General features: G+C 36.0%; 1 protein-coding gene, 1 long non-coding RNA gene and 1 pseudogene across 2 annotated transcripts; all 3 read left to right on the forward strand.

Moving 5' to 3' along the window:
• The first annotated feature begins 207 nt into the window (after positions 1–207).
• Positions 208–1,492, forward strand: LOC137388787 (uncharacterized). Its single transcript, XR_010978025.1, has 3 exons — positions 208–297; positions 762–871; positions 1,035–1,492. It is a non-coding gene; the product is annotated as an uncharacterized lncRNA (long non-coding RNA).
• Positions 1,493–11,143: 9,651 nt separating this feature from the next.
• Positions 11,144–23,270, forward strand: LOC137388317 (uncharacterized; annotated as a pseudogene).
• A 711-nt stretch (positions 23,271–23,981) lies between these two features.
• Positions 23,982–25,987, forward strand: LOC137388831 (uncharacterized protein C3orf20-like). Its single transcript, XM_068075293.1, has 3 exons — positions 23,982–24,104; positions 25,387–25,529; positions 25,822–25,987. The coding sequence occupies exons 1-3, from the start codon at positions 23,982–23,984 to the stop codon at positions 25,985–25,987; spliced, it is 432 nt and encodes a 143-aa protein (XP_067931394.1).
• The last annotated feature ends 584 nt before the right edge of the window (positions 25,988–26,571 follow it).

The raw sequence follows: 26,571 nt of genomic DNA on the forward strand, positions 1-26,571 counted from the left end.
AAACCAGCAACCATCTTGTTACATACACTAATGATAAAACTCACAAAGTTCTTATATGTTGTTGTACTTCAGGACTTTGTGATTATGGACCATCACAAGAGTTGTCTACAGGGCAAAATGCATCCTTGTCCACAGGGCAAAATGCATCCTTGTCCACTGCAATGAGATCTACCACTAGGAGTGGTACATCATCGTCCCTCTTCTACACAGGTTCCAAGGATGAACCACAAATTCCTCCCAGTCCCCCTACAGTGCTAAACGTGGATGACTTCTTCATAATGAAGGCTAGCTGTGAATGTATGTATCAACTGTGTTCAAGCATTTGTAGTCTGTTGTATTAGTTTGGAAAGAGAGAGAGGAATGTAGCATGACAATCAATGGAAGTGTAGTTATTATTAATGTTTCTTAGTTCAACTCAAAATTTTGAATATTATGTTTATTCAGATAAACATTTATTTTGCCTATTTTCATATTTTGTACATTCTGTAATTGAATGGTAGCTTATTATTAAAAAAGTTTAATAAATAAATTAAGTTATAAAGGAGTTTAGTTGCCAGTCCTGATTAGAGTACAATAACAGACCATATATTGTTTTCCAGCCTACAAATCAACAAGGTCTCATTTGTTATATTAAATGCCTAATTACATTTATCTAAGAATTTCCTTTATTTATACTAACATAAATAATACACCAGGTTATAAAAGAGTCTAGTTTCCATACCAGATTGAAGTGCAATAACAGACCATATTTTGTTTTCCAGCCTACAAATCAACAAGGTCTGACACTCATGGATCCTTTTTTATAAGGATATTAGTTTATACCTTCTACAAACATGCATGCCACAGAGATGTTGAGAGTCTATTCAAAATAGTAAGTATTTTGTCAATAGTAAGCGTTTTTAATTTACAACTGCTAATTATCAAGTAGAGGATACTTTACTTGAAAATAAATTTTTAAAGAGTAAACGTATTCATATGTAACAAGATGATGTGAATTTCATGTGCAGAGAATATCAAATGGTTCTTATATGTAGATCCAAGAAAGAGTACGCCAAGTCAGTATGAGTACACCCGCTTACACAATGGGAGGAAATGTTCCAACATCAACCTGCACTTTCACACATCGCCGAAAGCTGTACCTTTTTCCAGGATTCTCAAAGCGCGTCCTTCATTGACCAACTTGTATTGACTTATTAGTGAATTCACAGATTTATTCATAGCTTAAGTTGTCTATATTACATGTGAGATGAATGCTTAGAAATGTTGAAGAGTAGTTGGATTGCCTTGTTCTGCATTGTCACATTCTCTGACTACAATTTGAAAAAACCAAAAAAATGAATTAAAGACGTTTGAACACAACCATTGAGTTTAGGCTTAAGCCATTTAAACCAATTCCGACTACTGATTGGCTTATGCAAATCAACTGTGTATTGGATATTATTATCACTGATTACCTTTAGCGACTAAGCACTTAGCAGCAGGCTGTAAAATAGCCTTTCTATATACTTACACAATCAATTTATATTATATCTACTAACTGAAACTCTGCATGTTGACATCTTATGTTTGTGGATATCTTAAGCCATTATTATTACTAATATTCTTTACTTTGCTGTAGATTTTATAGAGTTTTAATATAAATATAATCGCTTATTGTGAACATCCACTACTGGTCTAAGTAATGTGTGAAATCGAGTGTTCATTGCTTATTTTGTACTCACTGATGTAAATCAATGAATTGTTACAACGGTGAATCCCATCAGAATAGAAAAACAACTTGCAAACATACATACTAACAAATCTATATTAAAACTTGTCACTTTATTCTATAGGCCTATTTTTATACAGTATTTAGATATATTAATGACATGCAGTCTTTAATTTTTTTACCCATTCAATATATCACCATGTGCACACGAAGCACATGGTGCACACAGGCATGTTTTCACACGCACACACACACACACACACACACACACACACACGCACACACGCACGCACACACACATCTACATATTCATAGATGCAAATATGTATACAAATAGAAGTAAAAGCACAAATAAAGTCTTCCAAGTTTTTTTATCAACTGAACCAATGTCGTTTCAAATACTACATCATGGTGAATATATCACAAGATGCAGGAGGTAAACACGGTTCACAAAGTGCCCAGAAGCACATTTGCACCAATGCAAGCACAAACACATGCACCTATCCACACATGCAAATATATGCGCACGCCTCCATATGAGCAAAGCAAATGAGCACATGTGTGCACATACAGGTACACACACATGTATGCAGGCTCATACACACACCCACACACACATACACATACACATGCACACACACGCGTGCACACACACACACAAGAGAGCTCATTAAATGAAGAATAATTTGAACAAGTTCTTAAAAACAAATACTTCTGGAGATTGCCTTAGAGTATAATATAATAATATAATATAATAATAATAATATAAAAAAAACATATATATATAGAACAAGAAAAGAAGATCAAGAGATAATATTGAGGATTTATCTGTCTCTAGATATGGAGCAGGTAGCAGTGAACCTTCTCTCAATATGGTTGCTATGCTCGCCTCTAATAGTGAGAGTAAGATTAAAGTGAAGGAGATGTTGGGTGAAGTTCAGGAGTCATTATTGACCCAATCAAAGTTGGGTAGTCAGTCACAGTCATGGCAGTTGGATAATGGATAATGTCAGGTGACTATGTAGTATTATACAGTATATATGTTAGTTAAAAAGATGACACAGCTTTTGTTGTTACGATACATGTACATGTAAGTACCTCATTTCATGCAGCAAAGTTTGTGGAATTCTCAATTTTTATTAAAAGCGTTTCCTATTGACAATTCTCGATTGACAAAATAGTTTTCATGTTACAGGGCAGGCGGCATAAGGGTGGTATTGACAATGATGGAACACCTTTTCTCAGGGTAATCTTCCATCTAGTCGTTTCTAGTTATGTTAGCTAGTAACAAAATACTGTACCACTGCAAAACAATACTGTGTTTTAATAGTTTTTTTGTTGCTAAAAAGGATATTCTAGATGTTTTAAATTATACATCAGTGTAATAAGAATTCTTTTTAACTTTATTGGTCCTTTTCAAAAGCCTGAGTGTAAAGGAAAGTGCCTCCACTCAGTTTAGACCAACTCGGTCTGATTTAGGATCGCTTGGCTTGGGCCAGCCCAACACAACTCAAGACAGCGTGGGCCAGCTGGGCCTGAGTCATACAGAAGATGGCGAGACTTCGTATTAAGACTCCTATAAAAGGAAACAACTAACCTGTTTGTGCTTACCTATGGACTGTTGAATGCTTTGTTCTGCAATCAAATGCCCAGCAAATAGCCTACATGTATTAAACTCAAAGTGCACTGAGTTACTCATTTAAGTAGAGCTTCTAAAGGTGACAGCAAAAATCCCTCATATGAGCTATTTCTTCCATGCCAAATTAGTTGGTATGCTTTTCATGTTTGTGACAGACTTTATTTTATTTTTTGTTTAGTCAACTGTTGAAAGTCTTTGTCTAACCCTATAAATGCTTTTTCTTCATTTGGTCATTTTTTATTTAAATACTGTAGGTTTACCAAATTCAAAAAAGTTATTTCCCTGTAGAGAAGAATAACCTGATCAAGTGTTTCCCCAGGGAATTGTTGTACAATACTGTAGGAATTTTTTTTGCAATTCTGAACACAATTTTTCGAGGGCCCAGTTATTGGCTTTCATCTCTAATTAATTATACTATGTGTAGGGATGGCAGAACTTGCCATGCTATGTATTTAAATTCAACAAGTTGACGTCTTTTAATTTTCCTAGTATTGCTTTATTACTAAGATTTATACAGTAACCAAGAACAAGAGACACTAATACTAGACAATGCTTGTTATTACATGTTGCAAAATATTCATCTTACTAAAAATTCAAACTGCTGAAATGCTAACACATGTCACACAAAAGTTAGTTAATTTTTGATGCATTATGACAAATGTTCTCTAGTTTTTTTTAAAAGACCCAAGAACTTGTCTCGAGTTGATTGTTTGATTGGTTGGCGCTTCTTGTGGCTCGTACAAGTTTTATGATAGTCACGAGCAGGTTCTATATTCTAAATCTAATACAGCATAATATACTCATATCTGTTGGCTGATTTGACTAGCATACCTTTTTAACATTAGTGAGATGTCTGAAGATATGACTACTAACCTGAATGCGGCACATACTTTTTGACTCAGCACTGAGTTCTATGACATAGTGTTTACTTTTTATGGCTTGATCTCTTCTTTGGGTCTTAATACTAATTGAATTTGAGAATGCTGATTACCCTACAGGACGAAAATATCCGTTGGTTATAAAAATTCGCGATTTCGCGAACAGACAATTCCGCGAATTATTAAATTCCGTGAAATAGTTAGTTATATTTTTAATCACAACGCAGAATAACTCCTGCATCAAATTAAAAACTAGAAATACTAAATAAAAATACTATTAAATACTAAACGTAGTTGAGTTCCAAAGCATTTTTGATATCATTGCTTGGGCTTTGAGCTAACACCATTGCCAATGGCATCACATTTCTTTACAAAATTATTCAAGGTTGTCACAAGATATGCAGAATAGTGTCATCGCAAAAATAGCCACTAGTCAGAAGTACTAAACGTAGCCGAGTTCCAAAACTTCTTTACATTCATCGCCGGGCTTCGAGTTTTATTGCCATTGCATCAAACTTTACAAAGTTATTCAAGGTTTTCACAAGTTATTCGGCATGGCTTCGTCATCGCAAAAAAATCTCTCCTAGTATTTTTACATTGAAATCAACTCCATCAATCTCTAATACCAAAGTTGAGGACGATTCTGATCTGAACATTATGGTATGTATTTGATATGCAGTGAAGATACGTTTTTCCATATTTAACTGCATTAGTTACTTATTTTGTTTAAAAATTGATCGCTTTCATCAAATACTTCAGCTATTGTTTTTGTACTTCCTTAACACTTATTAATATTTTTTAATTTTTGTGTTTACTGCAGATTTAGAATGAAACAACCTATTCCGATTACGAAAAATAGAGACAGGTAGTAATATTCATCATGGCAGGATTATTGGCAGAGAAGCAAAAAGTCAACCTAGACACCTTCATCGACAACAACTCCTTGATATCGCTGCAGCAAAGATGATTAAATTATATATTTTATTTCATGTATTACTAGATATATATTTTATTACAAACTTGAGTGTACAAATAAAATATTTCAAATACAAATAAAACTTTACAAATGATGAATGGAGTGAATAAAAACCGTTTAGTCCATATGGCGGTTGTCTAGCAATAAAATTAAACTGGTTATCATGATAAGTGAATACTAGCGTGTAATGGCGCTCTCTGACTAGTTATTTTGGTAATAGCAGCTCTGTCGCTGTCGTGGGTAGATGTTAAAGGCGATTCTCTTGCTAATACATGACTAGTAAGGAAGTTATCATTAGAACTCTCCTCGTGGCTTACTATTGCAAAGTTCTGCCGGTTGGCCAAAGATTTGTGCTTGTAAAGGCGTTTTTGTTCCTTTTTTAAAACAGATATATTTTCCTTGTTAGCAGCTGCAGTCACTTCTACCTCATTTTCAAGATCTCCCTGAATGATTGGTGGTCTTCTGAGAATGCCCTCTACCACCCTTGCAGTCATTGTGGTTCCGTGTATGATAAAAGATCTCTCTCTCTCACACTAAAACAAATAACGAAGCGGTAGGGATGGAAAAAATAAATATTGCGTTTTACTGAAGAACCAAAGTAAAATTCAACTAATTTAATAAATGGTTTTGAAAAAACTCAATACTTACCACAAATTGTTGGTTCATCAAAGGTCTCAAATCGATGAATATTTGTGAAAACTTCTGAACGCAGCAAAAAGTTTATAGCTTAGCACGATCGCCTCGTAGTTGTAAGCTAAATAGAAACCGAAACACGCAATGTGCGCATGCGTACGGTTAACTCTATTGCTATCCGCAATAAAGTTAACTCTTCCTAGAGAGTGACAGTATTCAGCCGCAAATAAATTAATCTGTGAATATACATGAAATTTCAATTTTCGCGAAATATAACTCCGCGAATAAATTCATCCTGTAGGATAGTTGCTGAAATGACACTTGTTTTGCACCAAGCCACATTTGTGCATAAGCAGATGCTTATGTTTGCTGTACATGTACGTGCATGCATGTGTTTTGCTGTTTATTTGTGTATTGGCTCATGTGCCATGTGTTTGTTTGTGTTTTTGTTTAGGCTTTGGTGCTCGCTTATTTGTTGCTCTGTTTGTGGCTATAGTTGTGCTATATTTCTGCATGCGGTTGAGTGTTTTTCCATGCCAGTTTGTATGTTTGTATGTTTGTGTGTTGGTTTTTGTTTCTGTGTGCTGGCATCTGTGAGTAGTAAGGAGGTGGAATAGGTCAAACATGTATTTCTCTAAAAATCATTATAGACCAGTGATGGATTATAGAACAGACGAGTTTGTTCTACCTTTGTACTCAATGACCTTTGTACTCAATGACCTCACCTTTTTTCCTTGTTAAAAAGACTTCTCCAAAATCTAAGTCAAATCTTTAAAGCATAAATTTAGCAGCACATTCAGCATGAAACAACTTTCATGCTGTGGGAAATATTGAACCTACTATCTTCTGTTACAAAACTCCACAGCAATCACTAAATAATTTTTTTCACCGCACTTTACCTTAGCCATAAAATTTTCTGTGACAACGTTTAATTATAAAATGGCCTTTAATTTGTGCATAAAAGTTTAATTGCAGTTGCTGAAACACATTTCGAGTTGAGCTTATTTTCCAAGTTATTATATTTACAAAAGTACCAAGTCTAGGAGTCTTTCCCAAAGTATGTAGTTCCTTGCATAGACTCATGACATGAAGTAATGCAAAAAATTTATGTTAGGTTTAGTCTCAGTGGAACATTTCCTTGAATTGGAAATGATATGAAATGACCAGCATTATTATAACTGCTAATGTTATGAATAAAACACATGATGATGGTGATGGTTGCAGCTGGCAACTATCAAAATTAACAGTTATACTATCATCTTCACTGGTATTGATATTTGCATCACCAAACTCAGAGCATGCTAACACAATAACTTCAAAGTAACACATGTGTGTATAATGTTTCGTTAGTAATAGTCATCATCATCATAATGATAGTTTTCAATACCTGCCAAAAGGAAATGAAAAGACAGAAATCAGGAATTATTGAGTGAGTTAAACAGAAGCTTTTCAAAAGTTGATAGTCTAATAGTATTAACTTTGTGAGGAATGTAGATAGGAAATTATAGGTTGTAGTAACAGAAATTCCACAAACTGAACAAATGTTAGTAGATGTAGTATGTTGGTGTACCAAAAGAACAATGTTGTTCATGTGTGGGGATAAACAAACAAAGGAATATTTACCTGAATCGAACCTGAATATTTGCATTAATTTTTAAAGGTAAATGTGAAATAGTAAGCAAGTAGAAGCTCAATTAAGTCTGTTTTGCTATGATTACAATAGAACAGGATTTGGTAATGATACAATTAAAGTGAACTAGGAAAATAAAATAAAAATCCAGATTTTTGAATGAATAACAACAATTATTCATGCGCAGAAGTGTGTATGTATAAAAAATATTACAATTCCAGCTGAACCCATCTACAAAAATTTTAAATATGACGATACTGGTACCCCTTGATATCGGTATGTTTCTATACTTGTACCTATCAACACTGGTACTAATGTAAAAATGAGATATTGTATTGTCTTTGTCTAGTACTTTTTTAATCAATTGGAGAGAGAACATTGAAGCTGTTCTCACTCGAGAGAATACAGTTTTTTACGTAAAAAGTACTGGCCTTTACCAATTTAGCCTAGTACTAGCCTTTACCAATTGAATCTTACAAAAACTAGAAATAGAAGCGTGAAACCACATTTGAAATTAAATTGACATTTAAAAATTACAAATCAAGGAAGTAAGTAATGGTAGCAAGAAATTAGTTTTAAACAAGTTTAAAAACAACAAATGGAATATTAATTAGTTAATAATCAAAAGTTTGTGAAAATTTAGTTTGTGTGTGTGTGTGCGTGCGTGCGTGCGTGCGTGCATTGTGTGCGTCTGTGCAGGTTTGTGTCTCTGTCTGTGTGTCTGTGCTTATGTGTGTGTCTGTGTGTGTGTCTTTGTTTATGTGTGTGTTAGTGTGCTGTTGTAAGCAAGAACTTTTATGAATATGTGTCTGTCTGTCTTTGTGCGTAAATATTGTTAGAATTACCGTCATCGCTGTCCAAACAAGCTTCCAAAAACTTCAGATACTCAAGATTCAATATGGTGAACTTTATTCAATCGCAACAAGTTATTCAAACCCGTCAAGAGGTTACCGTGCTTTTCAAGGACAAGTTTTTTACCTGAAAGTTGAAGGCCTATTCAAAACTATCGAGCTGATACTATGTAAGCCCATGTTCAAACTGCTCCAGCACACTCTGATAGAATTGTTTGTGATAGATGAACGGATCAGATACCTTGCTGTTATTGTTACATAGCTGTTGATATATCTGTGTTTCTGTGTAAGCGCGCATGTGTTCCACTGAGTGTTCCTTTGTGTGCGCATGTATCAATGTGTGTGGGTGTGAGTGTGTTTGTGTGTTTGCGTGTCGCTGTGTGTGCGTGTCGCTGTGTGGGTATGTCATTGTGTGTTGCTGTCTATGTGTGTCGCTGTCTGTGGGTGTGTGTTTCGCTGTCTGTGTGTGTCGCTGTCTGTGCGTGCGTGTAAGGGTGATTGCGCATGTGTTCGTGTAGGTGTGTGTGCAGGTTTGCATATCTGTCTGTGTGTCTGTGTTTATGTTGGTATCTGCTCGTTTGCAAACGAGTATATTATTGTGTGCGTGTCTGTGCGACTACTATTAGAATTACCGTTACCTCTCAGGTAACCTTTTTACCAAGTGCTTCAGATACCGGAGATTCATTGCGGTGATAACTTTGCTCAATCGCAACAAAGTTTTTAAGTCTGTTAAGAGGTAACCATAAACTTCAAGGGCAAGCGTTTAACTTGAAAGTTTGAGGTACATTTCAGACTATTAAGCTGCTACTATGTATAACCGCTATCAAGCTGCTACTGTGAACTTTGATAAAACAGCTTGAGATAGATAAATGGATCCAACACAATTCTGTTATTGTTACATATCTACAATCGTGTGTGTTTCTGTGTGTGTGTTTGTTTGTTAGACACTTCTTGAAAGTATGGGTTTCGAAGTTATGATTCTTGTTGAAAAGAAAGAGTGTGTATATGTGTGCGTGTCTGTGCCTGTGTATGCGTGTGTGTGTGTGTGTGTGTTGTGTGTATGTTTGACTGCATTTAAGTACACATGTGCGTTGTGTGTTTGTCTGTGTGGCTATAATTTGAATTACTATCATAGCTCTTCAAACATTTATCGAAATGTTGCAGTTACGTGAGATTCAATGGGGTGAACTTTGTTATTGCTACTAAATTTAGGACTATCAAACTGCTACTATGTAGGACTGCTATCAAGCTGCTACTGCAAACCTTAATAGAACAGTTTTCCATAGATAATTTAATCAAAAAAATTGATGTTGTTGTTACGTATCTGTTGGCATATTTGCATTTGTGTATTGTGGCGTTAACTTTGCTCAATCACAACAAGATTTTCAAGTCAGTCAAGAGGTTACCATAATCTTCAAAAACCAGTTTTTTACCCGAAAGTTGAGGGTAAATTTAAGACAATCAAATCGCTACTATGCAAGTTCACTATCAAGCCGCTACTGTGGACTTTTGATAGAACATTTTTCGATAGATGAATGGATAAAATACATTGCACTTATTGAGATATATATGTTGACATATCTGTGTATGTGTGTGCGCGCAGTGTGTGTGTGTGCGCAGTGCGTGCTGTTGTGTTAATGCATGTGTGTGTCTGTGCATGTTTGTGCATCTCACTGTGTGTCTTTGTTAATGTATGTGTTTGCGCTGTTGTGTGCGGTATATGAATGTCTGACTGTCTCTATGTTTGTGTGATTGTTATTATAATTATCGTGATCATTCTCCAAACATCTTTAAAATTTTGGCAGATCCGTGATATTCAATATTATTCTTTGTTCAATCGTAACAAGATGTTCAAGTCTGTGAAGAAGTTACCATAATCGTCAAAGACAAGTTTTCACCCTGAAAGTTACAGGTTCAGAAACAACTATTAAAGTGCTACTATGTAGGCCTGCTATTAAGCTGCTACTGTGGACGGTTGTTTAAGCAATTTGCGATAGATGAATAGATCAATTGCATAACTGTTGTTATATATCTGTTGGTGTAACTGCATTTGTGTGTGTACGTGTGTGTCTGCGCATTGTGGGCTTGCGTGTGTGTATCTGCGTGTTGTGGGCACGCGAGGGTGTGTGTGCCTATTGTGGGCAAATGTGAGTGTGTCGGTGCTTTGAGCAATATATATATGTATATATATATATATATATATATATATATATATATAAATATATATATATATATATATGTATATTGCACAAAGCGCAGGCACACTCACACTGTCAGCGTCAGCCATTCCGAATGATACGCAAGGTGATCATCCGGAATGGCTGACTAAAGGACGAACTGTACTTCTGATAAAAGATCCAAAGCAGGGGCCGATTCCCAAGAACTATTGACCAATAACGTGCTTGCCCACCACCTGGAAACTGCTCTCAGGAATAGTTGCAGACAAACTAGCAGAGCACATGAGTCACTATATCACTAGTGCTCAGAAAGGAATTGGGCGCAACACCCGAGGAGCCAAACATCAGTTACTGGTGGATCGGACGGTCTGTCAAGACAGCAGGAGAAGGCATACCAATCTTGCCATGGCTTGGAACAACTACAAAAATGCCTACGACTCATTTCCCCATAGTTGGATACTTGAGTGCCTCAGTATGTACAATGTTCACCCTGCTCTTGTGGCATTCATCAAGATGTCAATGACCAAATGGAAGACGGAACTGGAGGCTAATGGCAAAAAGCTAATGAGTGTAAAAATTTAGCGAGGCATCTATCAAGGTGACTCCTTATCACCGCTGCTCTTCTGCATACGCCTAAACCCTCTAAGCAATATGCTGGATAAGACTCACAATGGGTACCAGTTTGAGAGTGGCACCAAGATAAACGACCTCTTCTACATGGATGACATCAAGCTGTACGCTAACAAAGAAAGAGACATTGATTCGCTAATACAGCTCACTCAGGTATACAGCAAGGACATCGGAATGACCTTCAGTATTGAGAAATGTGGAAGGCTAATTCTTAAGAAAAACCATTCTATGCTCACAGATGGCCTAAGAATGCCAAATGGTATAATCAAAGATATAGAAGAAGGGTACAGGTACTTGGGGATTATGCGAATCAACATCAACCACGAAGCCGAGGTACGTCACAAAGCCATTACTGACTACAAAAAACGCCTTCGGCAGGTCCTACGGAGCCAGCTCAATGCCAAGAATCAAGTCATGGCAATAAATACCTACGCACTGCCAGTAATAATATATCCAGCAGGCATAATAAAGTGGACTGAGGAAGCCATCAAGGAAACAGATATAGCAACTCAAAAACTTCTGACCATGCATGGAGCACTCCACCCAAAATCTGATACTACTAGATTGTATCTCGATAGGAAAGATAGCGGTAGGGGACTCAAAAGTGTACAGCAGACAGGGAAGGAGGAAGAGCAAAGCATCAAAGTCTATGCAGCCTCCATGGCCACTTCAGATAAGTTGCTAGCTGAATTTCAATTGGCTGCTCTTACAATGGACCTACGCCCTGATGATGAGGAAATTGACTGGCACACGAAACCTCTTCATGGTGCTTACTACCGACAAATATCTAAGGTTGGCGATCTTCACCAGATGTATATGTTGATGAACAAAGGAAACCTAATGGCCAATACAGAGTCGCTAATAATGGCAGCCCAGGAGCAAGTGCTCTCAACAAGGCAACTCCCAACAAAAATCTATCACACTAGATCCTAGATGCAGACTGTGCAAAGATGCACCTGAGACCATCCGACACATCATCAGGCGATGCAAGCAGCTAGCAGGAACTGCATACACTGAGTGGCATAACCATGTTGCAAGTGTTGTGTTAGAAGGCTATGTGATGAGTATGGTCGTAATAAACCACAACACTGGTTGGAAACTCCTGGTAAGGTCAATGAAAATGACCGCGTTAAGATCCTCTGGGACTTCTACATCCGGACTGACAAGCATGTCCTATCAAACCAACCAGATATAGTGGTGGTAGACAGGGAGAACAAGAGAGCTACTATAATATATATAGCAGTACCCAATAGCTACGATATAGACAGCAAAGAAAAACAAAAGGTAGAGGATTATCTCCCTCTTGGAGAAGAGATTGAAAAATGCTGGGATGTAAAAACAACTGTAATCCCAGTAGTCATTGGGGCACTGGGCGCAATAACACCGGCGCATAAAATGTGGCTTGCCCAAATACCAACAGCAATAAGCTCAGAAGGGTAGCAGAAAAGTGCGCTACTGGGAACAGCAAAGATCTTGAGACGAGTGCTCAAACTCCCAGGTCTCTGGTAGGAGACCCGAGTTAGAGCAGAAACTACTACAACCCATACGGGTTAACCGGGGTGAGGAAACAATTTTTTTTATATATATACAAATGTAGAACAGTTGTTTGCAATAAGTATTCAACTGTTGGCAATGAGCAATCAACACTTGTCAATAAGCAATCAACAGTTGGCATTAAGCTATCAACAGTTGGCAATAAGCAATCAACAGTTGGCAATAAGCAATCAACAGTTGTCAATAGGCAATCAACAGTTGGCAATAAGCAATCATCAGTTGGCAATAAGCAATCAACAGTTGGCAATAAGCTATCAACAGTTGGCAATAAGCAATCAGCGGTTGGCAATAAGCAATCAACAGTTGGCAATGAGCAGTCATTAGCTACTTTTAATAGCTTCAGTTTACATTTACAGACATTTACTGCTGTTGTTCACCAATTGCAGCTCTAGTTTGTTCAGGTTGGGTGCAACGTCTGTTGGTCAAATCAAGCAAACTAAATTCATGTATTTGTCCACTGCTCTACTGTTAAAATCTAAAGAAACTATAGTTATAGTCAAGTAAGTTCACTAAAGAGCATCTACATGTATGTATCTCTCTTGACTCTATCAAACTGTTAATATTAGCCATTTGGATAAAAAAGTTGTGAGATTTTCTTCCTATTTCTTGTTTTTGGGAAGCTTGACCAAATAAAACTGTCCAATTTTAGGGTTTAGTTATAAAAAATAATTTTTATTAACATTTTGCATGTTTCCGATAGTGTGTATTATAAAAGCACCGATAATGATTTAAATAAATTTTTTGACTCAAGAGAACACAGTTCCATTTAGGCTTAATATATAATGAACTCATCCGTACCTATCAACGATGTGCATTGTCTCCTATGACATAGGTCTTACACTTATTTAGCCCAAGTTTCCTGAATGGTTGTATCAGCTATGAGGAGGATAGCTGGAAATCGTCACAAGTCGTGGTGCTGACTCAAGCTTTTACACAATAGCATACGACAAGGAAAAACATATGCTTGATAGTTTTATGCCACTCGGCACGAGCTGCTGCTGTACCATCCACATTTCTCCTCTGTATGTACCAAGGAATGTGTAGCACAATCCATATAAACTCCCATGTACACTCAAACTCCTTTATATTTAGAATCATGAGCTATACATAAGCATTAATCATTTATCACAACAGTAACTTTCTGTGTTAGACGCATCTTTCTTAGACTAAGTACCTGCTTCTGTATTTGAGTCACGAGTCTCTCGTCTATTTCCTATATAAACAGTATCATGTTTGGTTCGGTAGTCTAAAGCGGTCATGTGATATTGTACAGCTAACTGCATTATTCTAATGTTTACCCTAGGCTATTAGTAACATCATCAGGTGGCTTTTATACCAACCAAGAATATGATGTGGAAGAGTGGACATGGCCATCAGGAACTCAAACTAAACTCAACTATCTAATAGATGTTACATTGAGCAAACATATTTCAATCAAGGTAGGCTGTACCAGTTCTCATTCACCTACAACATTTCCGTTTTTCACTTTGTGCCATTAAGCTGTTTGGTTAGCAGAAGAACACGATATCACCTGCCTTTTTTAGTTTTATACTGAAATATTTTAGCTCAAAAACTTTCCAAAGATTTGAAAATGTAATTGGGAACATTAGATCTGTTCTTCTGGCTAGTAACAAGTTAATACTTAACCCATTTGAGGTTTATGTTTCTCAATGTCTAAGATTACACTATTTTTGTCTTTTAACTTTGCCCGTGCATTCACACCGGGATGGTTTATCGGAGTTGTGTCTCCGCTGAGAAAGTTGGAATGACATCCAGTCTGTTTATGATTGGAAATTTCTTTTGCAAAACTTATACTTATACTTAACAAACTTATACTACGACTCTGAAAAATGGATCACCTCTTTAGCCAATTAAATACCGCATCGCTATCCATTCGATTTGCTTGTATTTGCAGCTCTATTAACATTACGATATATGATTGCTCACTTCTATGTTGTACTCTGCCAATGATGGTTGTTCTAAATGGACAAACAAAGTATGCAAAATTTTGCTGATCTAGCGTCTGCGACTGAGACAAAGTCATTTTTGCAACCATTTTTCGTTCTACACCAAACCGATTTGGTCGGCGTTGAGGCAACTCCTACAAATTACCCTGGTATAAGCGCACTTATATGAGCTTTCTTCAAATCTAGAACTTGTTACTTAAATTACCTTTCTGGTAGTAGCAAAACATTCGACACATTAGCCAATTAGCTGGCATTACACTAATTTTATCAGCCAGCACGTGATTGGCTGATCTGAAGCCTCACAGAGTTTAAGCCTTTTTATTGCTCATTCCTGGACCACCCAGCAAGTGTAATTTTTCTAAGCTATTGCTCTGTAGATTGTGGGACACTCCTCTATCACCCTCATATTCCAGTTTGGAAATCAGTTTATGAAGACTCCAGTTGGACTTACAGAGGGATTAGAAAACACGCAACCTCCGAACATAGATGATTTGGTAAGATCAATGTTAGTGTTCTACAAAGTTCTGGGACTTTGCATAGTCTCTTGTTCTAGATCCTATGGCAATACATTGCATACGGTATGTTAATATGATCATCTTTGCTGTATCAATATTTGATTTTTATTGTAGTCACCGCTGCAGATCAGTGATAGAATAGGGTGCACTTGTCAAGCATCCCAGAGTCTACTACAAAAAGCTGGTGTAACTACTTCGCAGACGGAAAGGCAGCCGGCTGGCTTTGTACACAAGAAGTAAGTCATACGCACTGCAGCAAGACTCACTTACATTGCTGTCAATACTGACAGCATAATGACATGTCTGCTGCCTTAAACTATGACATGTTCACACACCTGCTTTAGGATTGCACTAGTATGCTACAGAACATGGTCATATACGCCCGTTGACCTATTGTAACCTATCATAACCTGAGGGAATCAACTGTAAACAGTTTTTTTATATTGTCTAGGAGAAAAAGGTTTAACGCTTTTAGTATCGTAAGTGTGATATTTCTACAAAGTTTCATACATGAAAATATGCATGTGCAGATCATGTTGCAAATTAAAATCTGTGGCTTTTCATTTCACAAACAAGCCCTAGTTTTTCCATTTACATTGATTATTAAACTCAGTGACCATATATATGCTGCCGGCATCGGAAGTGGTCATATTCATCACTTTGTTTTACATTTCCAGTACACCTGCTGAGTTTATTTAAAAAACTTCAGTGTCACTAACCCCACGACCAAACGAGCGGAGCGAATGTTTGAGAGTTTTTATGATAAATGCATGTGCACACAACTTACGAAAGTTATTCATTAACAACGTCGCAAACCCTTGCTTCGAAATCTCATCAACAATTTTAACCATCGTATAATAACGATACAAAACACATAAGCCTATTTAAATACGTTACCAAATCTTTGTAAATAGTCGACAGTCTCTTAAAACTTACCCATCTGATCAGATTATACACAAATACAGAGATTAATTTGGTCGAAAATCGTTAATAAACCTGGCCAAGCCACTTTTTATTAAAATTAAGACTGGCAAACAAAACGCCGAGCGACAGAGAATAGAACAATTAAGTTGTGCGCATTTCACGAAAAAATAACGTGCAAAATTAATCAGTCTATAGCATTGCCGAAGGTTTCTGTAATTAAAGTAGAAGTACTGAAATCGTTTCTTTTTTGCCGAGTTCAAAGTAACTGACATTTTTGGAACTTTTGAGTACTTTGGTATTCCAACTGATGTCTAAAGCAGTGAAAGTAAAGGAAATGATGATGATATTTTTTTCTAACAATTTTTATGAGATTATTACAATATTTAATTATAAGTTTGAATGACTATTGAATTGTAATAGTAACACTAACAACATCGATGTTGGGTAATATGTTACTGTTATTATTTTTTCTACATAGTTTTGTTAAATTGATTTTCTAAAAATCTATATAAATATCACAACGTCTTGATATTGTTAGCTATGACGTTTTGAAATGTAAACACAATTGTGCATTAGTTTTCTATTATCACTGTGTTACTACTATATTAATAATATTGGTTATTCTAATAATATCAGTGCATTTTGCTTCTAATATTGGCCAATATTGCATTTTTCCTATTGCAGGGGGAGATATATAAACATATAATCTTTTTCTTTCATTATTGCTATTTGTTGTATATAATAACACCCACACCCAGTACATTACAGCTACCATTGCAGTTATCCTAATTCACTGCAAGGCCATTTGACTGCTAATATTGCATTTCTCAACCATCAGTACCCTTTCTTTTTTTCAATATCACTTTGGTTGTGGGCTGCATGACAGGGGAATTTCTAGTATTTTAGTCAATGGAATTTTAGGCCCTGTTATTGATAGAATTTCCGAAATTTACAAAACCTGCCTAATCTAAAAAGATGCAGTATTATTTTGCTTTTGAATTTATGTTAATGAAAATAGATAATACACACCTTTGCAACTTTTGGGTCATAAAGCTAAGAACATATATTTGCATAACAAACTGAATTTTGTGTCAGCCCATTTTTTACAGCAAAATACTCTTATTTGGCAGCAGGTATATCTCAACAGGCATAAACATCTATACCAATGAATAATATATATCCACCAGAGCATCATGTTGTGGTATGAATTGGCTCGAGAGAAGCAAACACTAGCATATTTGATAATACTGCATAGTAGGTAGTTTTAATATATACATGTATATAATTTTATATGTAATAAAATACTTAAATGTATCACATAAATTACCATATGAAATAATCCCACGACCAAACAAGAGTGAAACGATTGATTGGGAGAATTATGATAAATGCACATGTGCACACAACTCCCAAAAAATTATTCGTTAACGGCCGTCACCAAACCCTTGCAACGAAATCCTATCAACAAATTTAACTATTTTTCAGTAAAGTCGTTTAAGTATAATAATGATACAAAACGCATATAAACCTATTTCAATATGTTACCAAGCCTTTGAAAGGTTGACACAAATTCCTGAAACTAACCCATCTGATCGGATTATACATAAATAGACAGATTTATTACGACGAAAATCGTCACAAAACGCTTGAAAAGCTTCGTTTAATAAAAGTTAAGACCGGAAATTGAAACGCCGCGCGACAGAGAATAGAACGATAAAGTCTTGCCACAAGTCGCCACAAAACGCTTGAACACCTTGGTTTATTAATAGTTTCGACCGACCTACGAAACCCCAGTAAAGCCGTGCGACAGATAGTAGAAGTGTTTACTGTGTACTGTTTGTCTACTGTTTGAGGCGTAGACCGATTTACAGGTACGAAAATGTGGTACACAGTTTATCAGCCTACGTTTTTGTCCAATTACCGAAGGTTTTTCAAATTATCTAGAACATCAGCCAGATTTCTTTACATCCTATCTACAAGGTAGGGCGTTACTACAACGCCCTTTCATGACAAGAACATTTCTTTATTTCACTCCAGTTTGCATAAAACTTCCAGACGCGTAAATGCCAACGCTTGCTCTCTCTTACATATCGCTGTCAAAACCATTCTACATTCATCACAACACAACCAACTTTCAAACTGTATATTACACATCAGTTTGTCGTTTAAGGTTTAATATTGCATTTCAGAGATATAATAAACATATTTCTTTATTGTTGGCATTGTTGTTGTTAGTTAAATTACGTACAGTAGGTTAGGTCTACAGCTTGAATTAATGTTTATTTTATTATTGTAAAACATAAGTTTGAGATAGTTAAACATTTATTTTATTAATATTTATTTCTGTTACATATCGCTGTCAAAACCGTTCTACATTCAACACAACCAACTTTCAAACTGTATATTACTATATATTTTACTTTTAACATTGCATTTCAGATATATAATAAACATATTTGATTATTGCTGTTGTTAGTTTAATTACTTACAGTAATTTAGGTCTACAGCTTGAATTAATATTTATTTTAACCAACAAACAACTTTCAAATTGTATATTACACTGCAGCTTGCCATTTACTTTTAATATTGCATTTCAATATAATAAGAGATATAATAAACATATATCATTATTGCTGTTGTTATTTAAATTACGTACAGTAGTTTAGGTCTACAGCTTGAATAAATATTTATTTTATTATTGTAAAACATAAGTTTTAGATAGTTAATTATTTATTTTATTAATATTTATTTCTGTTACATTTCTGTTATTTCTGTTGCGCCTTTTTAGAGTCGTGCTCCCTCAAATTTATTTTATATCATCTCAAACAAGTCTCATTTACATTATACTTTGTCAATTCCTGCTGAGAACTACTTTTTTGACAACTAACAGTACCCTTTCTTTTTTCCATTACTACTTTGGTCGTGGGCTGTATGACAGTGGAATTTCTAGTATTATAATATATGACATATTGTGATATACTTGAAGAAAAAATTAGATAAACATATTATAGTACATTTTTTTTATATATCTATAGTTTATTATACAAACATTGATGCTTAGAACGCTGCCAGTGCTAACTATCTATTGGCTAATACAGACACACTCCTGTTGGTGTGGTGAGCATACTAGAAAGCAGCTTATCTGAAATAAAAATAGAAGTTGTCACAGTATTTCTCTCTGTTTAGAACTCGCTCAATGAAGACGCCGAAGAAGGAGGAAACTTCGAATGTCGAGTTCTCAGAAGCTCACGTCATTCAATACGATATTAGCAAGTTTGAGAGAGACTACAGCAAACTCAAAAACAAGGTTAAGTGAGGCTGCGTCCTCTTTAAGATCATTATCACATTTAAATATAGCTCGACTCTTGTTCATGTTTCAATCCTTTTCAAGTCACATCTGTTTACTGAACAGGCTGTTTCTATTATGTATTACTTTATTGACAATAATTTGATTTCAAACAGAAAGGTCTTCCAAGTTATGCAATACAAGAATTATAAAAATTAATAGAAAAAAAGCCAACAGTTGGCCAATAAAATTGAGTAAATGGTTTGACATATTGTTTAAAATACCTTTTTCTGTGGAGAGAACGGATATTAGGTGAAAGATTGCTAGAGCAGCTAGCGATGAAATTTTCAAATAAATGTTGGAGGTTGTATGCAATTTGTTCATATAATGCAACTTGAATAGAGTTGGCAACCTGTAATTGTCATGTAAAAGTTGAGGACACAAATCATGAAAGTTCTGGAAACTGATAATTTGACATAAATGAAACAATTACCATAGGTAAGTGGGAAGATGCAAAGATTTGGAAGGATCATTTGCTGACAAGATATGCTGACTTTCTATTGACCTTTTACAACCCCAAATATATGAATCAATAGAAATTGAATAATGCTTTACATCCAGGCATGTCAGTTGCTAATATCCGGGCATATCAGTTGCTAATATCTAAGCATGTCAGTTGTTAATATCCAGGCATATCAGTTGCTAATATCCAGTCATGTCAGTTGCTAACATCCAAGCATGTCAGTTGCTAATATCCATGCATGTCAGTTGCTAATATCTAAGCATGTCAGTTGTTAATATCCAGACATGTCAGTTGCTAATATCCAGACATGTCAGTGGCTAATTTTCAAGCATGTCAGTTGCTAATATCCATGTGTGTCAGTTGCTAATACGCAAAGCATGTCACTTGCTAATATCCAGGCATTTCGTATTTTACATTATAGGATTCTCATAGATAAATGGCTTGATGTATATAGGATTGCTCTTGGAATTGTTAAAAAAGTTAAAAAGTTAAAAAAACATGAAGACATCAGTAGACTGGTCACGACAAGGACTGCACACCGCTAAATCTTTTCTAAACAGTATTCAGAGTAACAAGGCTGATTAGTAAGCCTCTACATTTATACCTAGCATTGAACAAGTCGTTAAGTCTCCTCGCATACCTTCAGCCCCATCAGGTTTTGTTCTCTCCTGGCACTTTTATATTTCTCTTCTATTTTCTGCTGGTCATGAGTTTCCAATTTTGTGCAATTTAGTCACTATTTATGTCTTTCCTTTGGCCTTGAAATACAAATAGAGTCTATCTGATCATTGAGATGTGAGCATGGGATTACTTAGTATAGAATAATACGTTATTAATGTATATGCACCATGGAAATGTTATCTTACCACAGTGCATATACTGTGGAAGTAATATGCATGCATTGTAGAAATTAAAGCTTACCACAGTGCTTACATTGTGGAAGTACATGTTACTATTGTACAGGCATGGTGAGAGTGCGATGTTATTCATATTCATTCATTATGAGATTTGCACTGTTTGACTACTACGTTGTCACTGTACATGCACTGTTGGAATATTATGTTGCCACTGCGCATGCGATGTCGCAGTATGAAGTTTTCACTGTGTGTGCACTGCTAGAGGACTATGTATGTTGTTACGATTCAACTGTAGAAAGTCTATGATAGCAAAGTGTGAGCATCAGTATACTGTATATTGTATTATAGAGACTGATGAAGGTATCACGCATTTCAGGAATTTATAATAAAGCTATCTCTAATCAAGCTATAATGTACATGTATATTCATAATGTGATAGTATAGCGTGCACCTTTCCCTTCTCTAACATTACCTGTAGCTTCCTAGGCTATTTCATATGGTATTAGAAATTATTAGTATAGTTCAATGTTAGAGCGAGTGTGTGTCTTGTTCCGACATTTTTTGCCACTTTTATTTGCTGGTACCTGCTAGACATGTCACTTTCGCTATTGATCAGCGTGGTAGCCCGCATGCTGAGCATCCCTATTGGAGTTGCTCTTGCCTCGCTTTTTAAATGTTCAATTGTCTAGACATGCCAACATTTGATCTTTGTTGAGACACTTAAGAGTTTATCAGAAGACCTGTATTGAAAATAAATAAGAAAGTAGTAGAACTTATAAACTGGAATAAATCAACCATCAACCATAAACATCAGTAAAAATCATAGAACAGAAATTAGGTGATTACATAAAACGAGGTTGGTAAAGCCCAACACCACTTGGAAGGTGCTAGGAAGTTGCCCTGATTGGTTTAGTGCCAAATAAGCTTTTCGTTTGTTGACTTGAACACTTACTACTGCACGGTAGGTGATGTGGTAGCATATATAATACCACACAGAAGAGTTGCGACAGTTTCTGTTATAAATCTCACATACTTATCTTTAAATTTTCCTCTGTGCTCCAAAAGCAAATGCTATCTCAAATCTCAAATGTGGCTAAGAGGGAGTGTTCAGCTGATTAGAGACTGTGTACCATGGCAATATTTATGGAGGTAGTTGACTATTCTCCCTCATGAAACCAATAATGTTGTATATATACAACAAAATTGGTTTTAATATATAAAGTATATTCTAGGGAATACCAGCCTTATATCACTCCATTAGAGGTACTCAATGGCTATTAGACATGTTTATGGTTTGGTAGGCATCAATGAGCGCCTAATCCTTTTAGGTTTTTGACCAAGGATGCATTCGACAGATATAAACAAGGAGTTGTCTCCTACTCCAAGGTTGTCAGCTCCTGAATAAAAGCTCTTCCAATACTCTGTAGGTCATCATTTATCATTGCTTAAAGCAAGTAGTTTTTATTTTATATTCTTTTTGAATTGCCCTGTTTTATTTCTTTTCAGTTTAATCAAAGTTATCAGAAGATCTGTATACAAACAGGAAATTGGTACACCTCAAACACTGGAATAAATGGAAGTGTGGTCCAATAATATCAGTAAAGGTTCTTGAGTAGGAATTTGATGGTTGTATAGATCGAGGTTGATAAATCCTAACATGTCTATGGATGCTGTGTAGCCATGTACAATCGGTGAAGTTTAGATGCTAGCTTAAAAAAAGATTTGAGCTATGGTTTAAGTGTGGTGGTATTAAAATGGTGGGTTGAGATTGTAAAAGACAGCGTTTCCATTAAATTAGAGCAAGATACATGTAAAGATAGTATATAGCAATAGAAAGAGGTTTGAGACCTGGCTGTAACTTGAAAATCGCTACGGTGGTTTACTGATTTTAATTATTATTATTATTACTACTGTTGTTCGCAGTAGTAAGAGACCACCTGATGCCATGTAGAAGACTATGACTAGACCTCCTTTGATAAGAGTGCTTTATTTACCCACCTCTCAGGTTTGCAGTTTTACAGGGAGGGTGTGCAGTACGCCCTTTGTGATTCTACGTGTCACAGCTAGCTAAGTTGAAGGTAAAATGTGTTATTATTATATTAACAGGCGTCAGTCTAAAAGTGGAGGCACCCATGTTAAGCTTCCCTTGCAAAAAGAACAAAGTGCATTATCTACAGATACACCCAAACTTCAGGGTCTCATGTCAGAGTGGACTGTCACTAACCACTATCAATGCCCGGTTGTTCTGCGGCAGAAGCTCCAGGGTTGCACCGTGTCAGGTGAACCACTTTACAATATCTTGTTGTTTTGTCAGAGTTGCACTGGCTGCTTTACTCAACTACTTTTACATGTATATCTGAATATGATTTAATCTTATTCTGCTTTAGGAAGTCACAATATAGGCAGATGCACACATGCAGAGACAGGTTCCTTACATTACGGATGTTGAACTTGAAACCTTCATTTCGAAAGTAAAGCCAAAAAAACAGCTGATAGTTCTTTCAGTTTTCTCCTCATTGTAAGTTGTCTCCTAATAGTAAATTGTTACTTCACTGTAAGTTGTCTCCCCTCTAAAAGTTGTTTCCTTATAGTAAGCTGTCTCTTCACTGTAAAATGTCTCATTATTGAAAGTTGCCTCCTCACCATGAGTTGTTTTTATTTTGTGCTGTGTATCTTGCCTAACTAAAGCTGCCTTATATCTTAAGCTGCATACTTTCGCTCTGCAAGTTGCCTTTTTACAAGTTGTCATTTTTTAATAAATTGTCTTATCTTTATAAGGTGCCAGTTTTTAGAATCGTTTCTCTGTAAGTTACCTTCTCCCCATAAGTTATTCACTCTCTGTAAGCTGTTGTCTCTCCCTCAAAGTCTTTTCCAATTTATGATTTCACTTTTTCCTCGCATACTGTTTTCCATCCATATGTTTTCTAGGTATATGATCATAATAATCTACAGTCTCTACTATTTAAAAATTACTAATAACTGCCAAAACACCGTTCTCTTCTGACGCGTACTCCTCTCGTTTAGTTTTCTTCTTTCTCCCATTTTATTCTCTACATCGTAAATTTTACATTCTTTAGCGATGATATTTTCTACATGCATCTATGTGTAAGAGCCAAAAGCCATCTTAAGTTTGGCTGGATATCTTTATTGACAGGCTTCCCAACAAGAATACTGGAAATAAAATGCTAGACAAACTGCATAATTACCGCAATACCAACCGAGCTCACACGTGTATGCAGTCACGTTCAGACCCTTACCGTCTCGTTAGATATGATATGGTGACAGCTTACTATGACTGTAACTACACCCAGCCATTATTTCTCACCATACATATTGATGTACCTGGCATGTTCCTAGTGAGTATATCTGTGAGCCAAAGCTATAGTAGCTCATATAATGAAAGAAGTACATGAAACTGCCTTAGTACAACTTTCGTTAATCTTAGTTTACCCTAATTCAATGATCTTCGAGTGTTTATTCACTTTATAAAACAATTTCCTGGTCAAGTTGCATATATAGTAGAGTGCAGACACTCCTACAAATAATCTGTTCCAGGAATGATTACGTTACAGCGATTTTATGTTACACGAACAGTAAAATACACGCAATTGCCAAATCCATTCTACGATCTTTCCAAACATGTTTTTGTCTCTTCCATAAAGGCAAGAAACTAAACATAACTTATTTAATTTGAAAACTGGACAGTAACTTTAGTTTTAACAGTTTGTATAGGCAACTTTTCATTTTTTCTTATCAAATGCACCATGTTAAGCGTTGAGGATCATGCTAATTTTACAATAAGTTAAAGGGAATGCTTTCAATGTTGAATTTACAGATTATTTTCATTTTTTATGACAGCGAGGTTTAATGAGCAAAGGGAAAAATTTGCAAAATACTTCATGTCTAAAATAACGAAAAACAAAAGTATTTTTACTGTACGTATTTAGTGATGTATTCTACGCCTGTCTGACCGCCCGTCAGTCGTCAGGGTCAAAATAAAAGGTAGCGTTCGATAACAGATAGATTGCGACTGCAACTCATGACATTCCATTAGGGTATATCGACATTTCAGCGATTGCACCAATTGACCGCCTTCCAGTATTTTTGAATTATCACATGGTTACCTATTTTCTGTGCTTTGTCGACACACCTAACGAACTCTAATGGTAAACTAGATTGCCAGGGTACTAGTACATGTAATAGAGAGCTGTACATGTCGTTTTCTGTCGCAAGTGCTTGAAAAAAAGCAATATTTTTAAGGCTATCCATGATATTCTCGTTATTGAAATCAAATTTGACAAGTCGCACTGATTTGACACTTTTCGGTTTGTGGAATTCTTTACATGATGTTGCTACTGTACTGATGATCACTCAATATAACTGGCTGATTGTCTCGCTGTTTCTGCAGCATTTTAATTTCGTATGTCATTTACTGCTCAGGCGTACAACAGTGTTATAAACGGTAACCAGAAACCGATTCAGGTCAATATGAACATAAACCAACGTTATTGTGTGAAACACTCTCAACAGGCTGCCTCTGCTTACTTTGTTTAAAAGTAACAAATATGAACACAAGTGGTATTGAGAGTTGCCTCCTTTTGATTTACCATAGCTCGTGATCTTGTTTTTTTCATCTAGATTTTCCAGTCAGGGCGGCTAATATTTTGTGACCACATATTCAATGGCTATGGAAATGCGCAAAAGGACTTCCAAAAGCAGTTGATGAACACTCGTAAGCCCGTCCTCAAGAGTTTCTGTCTGCCCAGAGATTTCAAGTTCAGGTGACTTCTGTTTTACCTGTCTCTCCCTGTAGAAACAAAGTGTTTTTTTGTGATTACAAGTGATTGCTAATGATAAATCTACTGTAATTTGGATAATACCATCATCCATAATAAATTATTTTTATTCAAATTCTGTTTTTTATCGAAGTGCAAATGCCCGGATAACATGCTGATGCGCTGAAGGCCTGTGGAGGCAGTTGGAAATGTAAAAGAAATAAAAAAATTAGAAGAGAAAGAAAGATATATCAGTAAGTGTAAATTCATCATACATTTGTATATAAACTTTCCATAGTCCACAAAAAGGAAGAGACGGCCTGAGGTCTCCTTGGGGTGGAAAGATAGGAGGTGCCGGAGTTGACAAGCATGGCGGTCCTGACATTACTGTTCCGATGCCCAAAATAGACGATGGAACTCAGTCACCAGATTCTGTATCTACCTTGGAATACCATATCGGGTGAGTTACTATTCCTTTATCTAGTCATTATTCCAGTTTAATCAGTGATTTATGCCTGGTTGTCCGATTGTCACTTCTAACCTGTAGTTGGTAGCAAAAAGTTGTACCCCTTTTGTCTAATTGTTCAATCAGCAGAGGAACCAAACTTTTGTGTTTGTATTTCCTCATTCATTATTTAGAATTATAAAAAAACTTTAACCTAACAAAAAATTGTTTGTCAAGTCATGTCTATTGACATAAGTTCGTTGTCTGCGGGAATAGCCACATTTGTATGAGTCTGATTATCTAACTTTGCAACTAGTGTAGAAGTTTTAATCAGTTTAACTTAAGTTTAGCCACGATCGATAGCCACGATCGATAGCCACGATCGATAGCCACGATCGATAGCCACGATCGATAGCCACGATCGATAGCCACGATCGATAGCCACGATCGATAGCCACGATCGATAGCCTCGATCGATAGCCACGATCGATAGCCACGATCGATAGCCACGATCGATAGCCACGATCGATAGCCACAGGATTACGACTGATTTTGCTATAACATTATTATTACATTTTTGGCATTTTCAGATAGATGATTGAA

This window comes from Watersipora subatra, chromosome 2 (genome assembly GCF_963576615.1).
Source record: "Watersipora subatra chromosome 2, tzWatSuba1.1, whole genome shotgun sequence".
NCBI classification, from domain to species: domain Eukaryota; kingdom Metazoa; phylum Bryozoa; class Gymnolaemata; order Cheilostomatida; family Watersiporidae; genus Watersipora; species Watersipora subatra.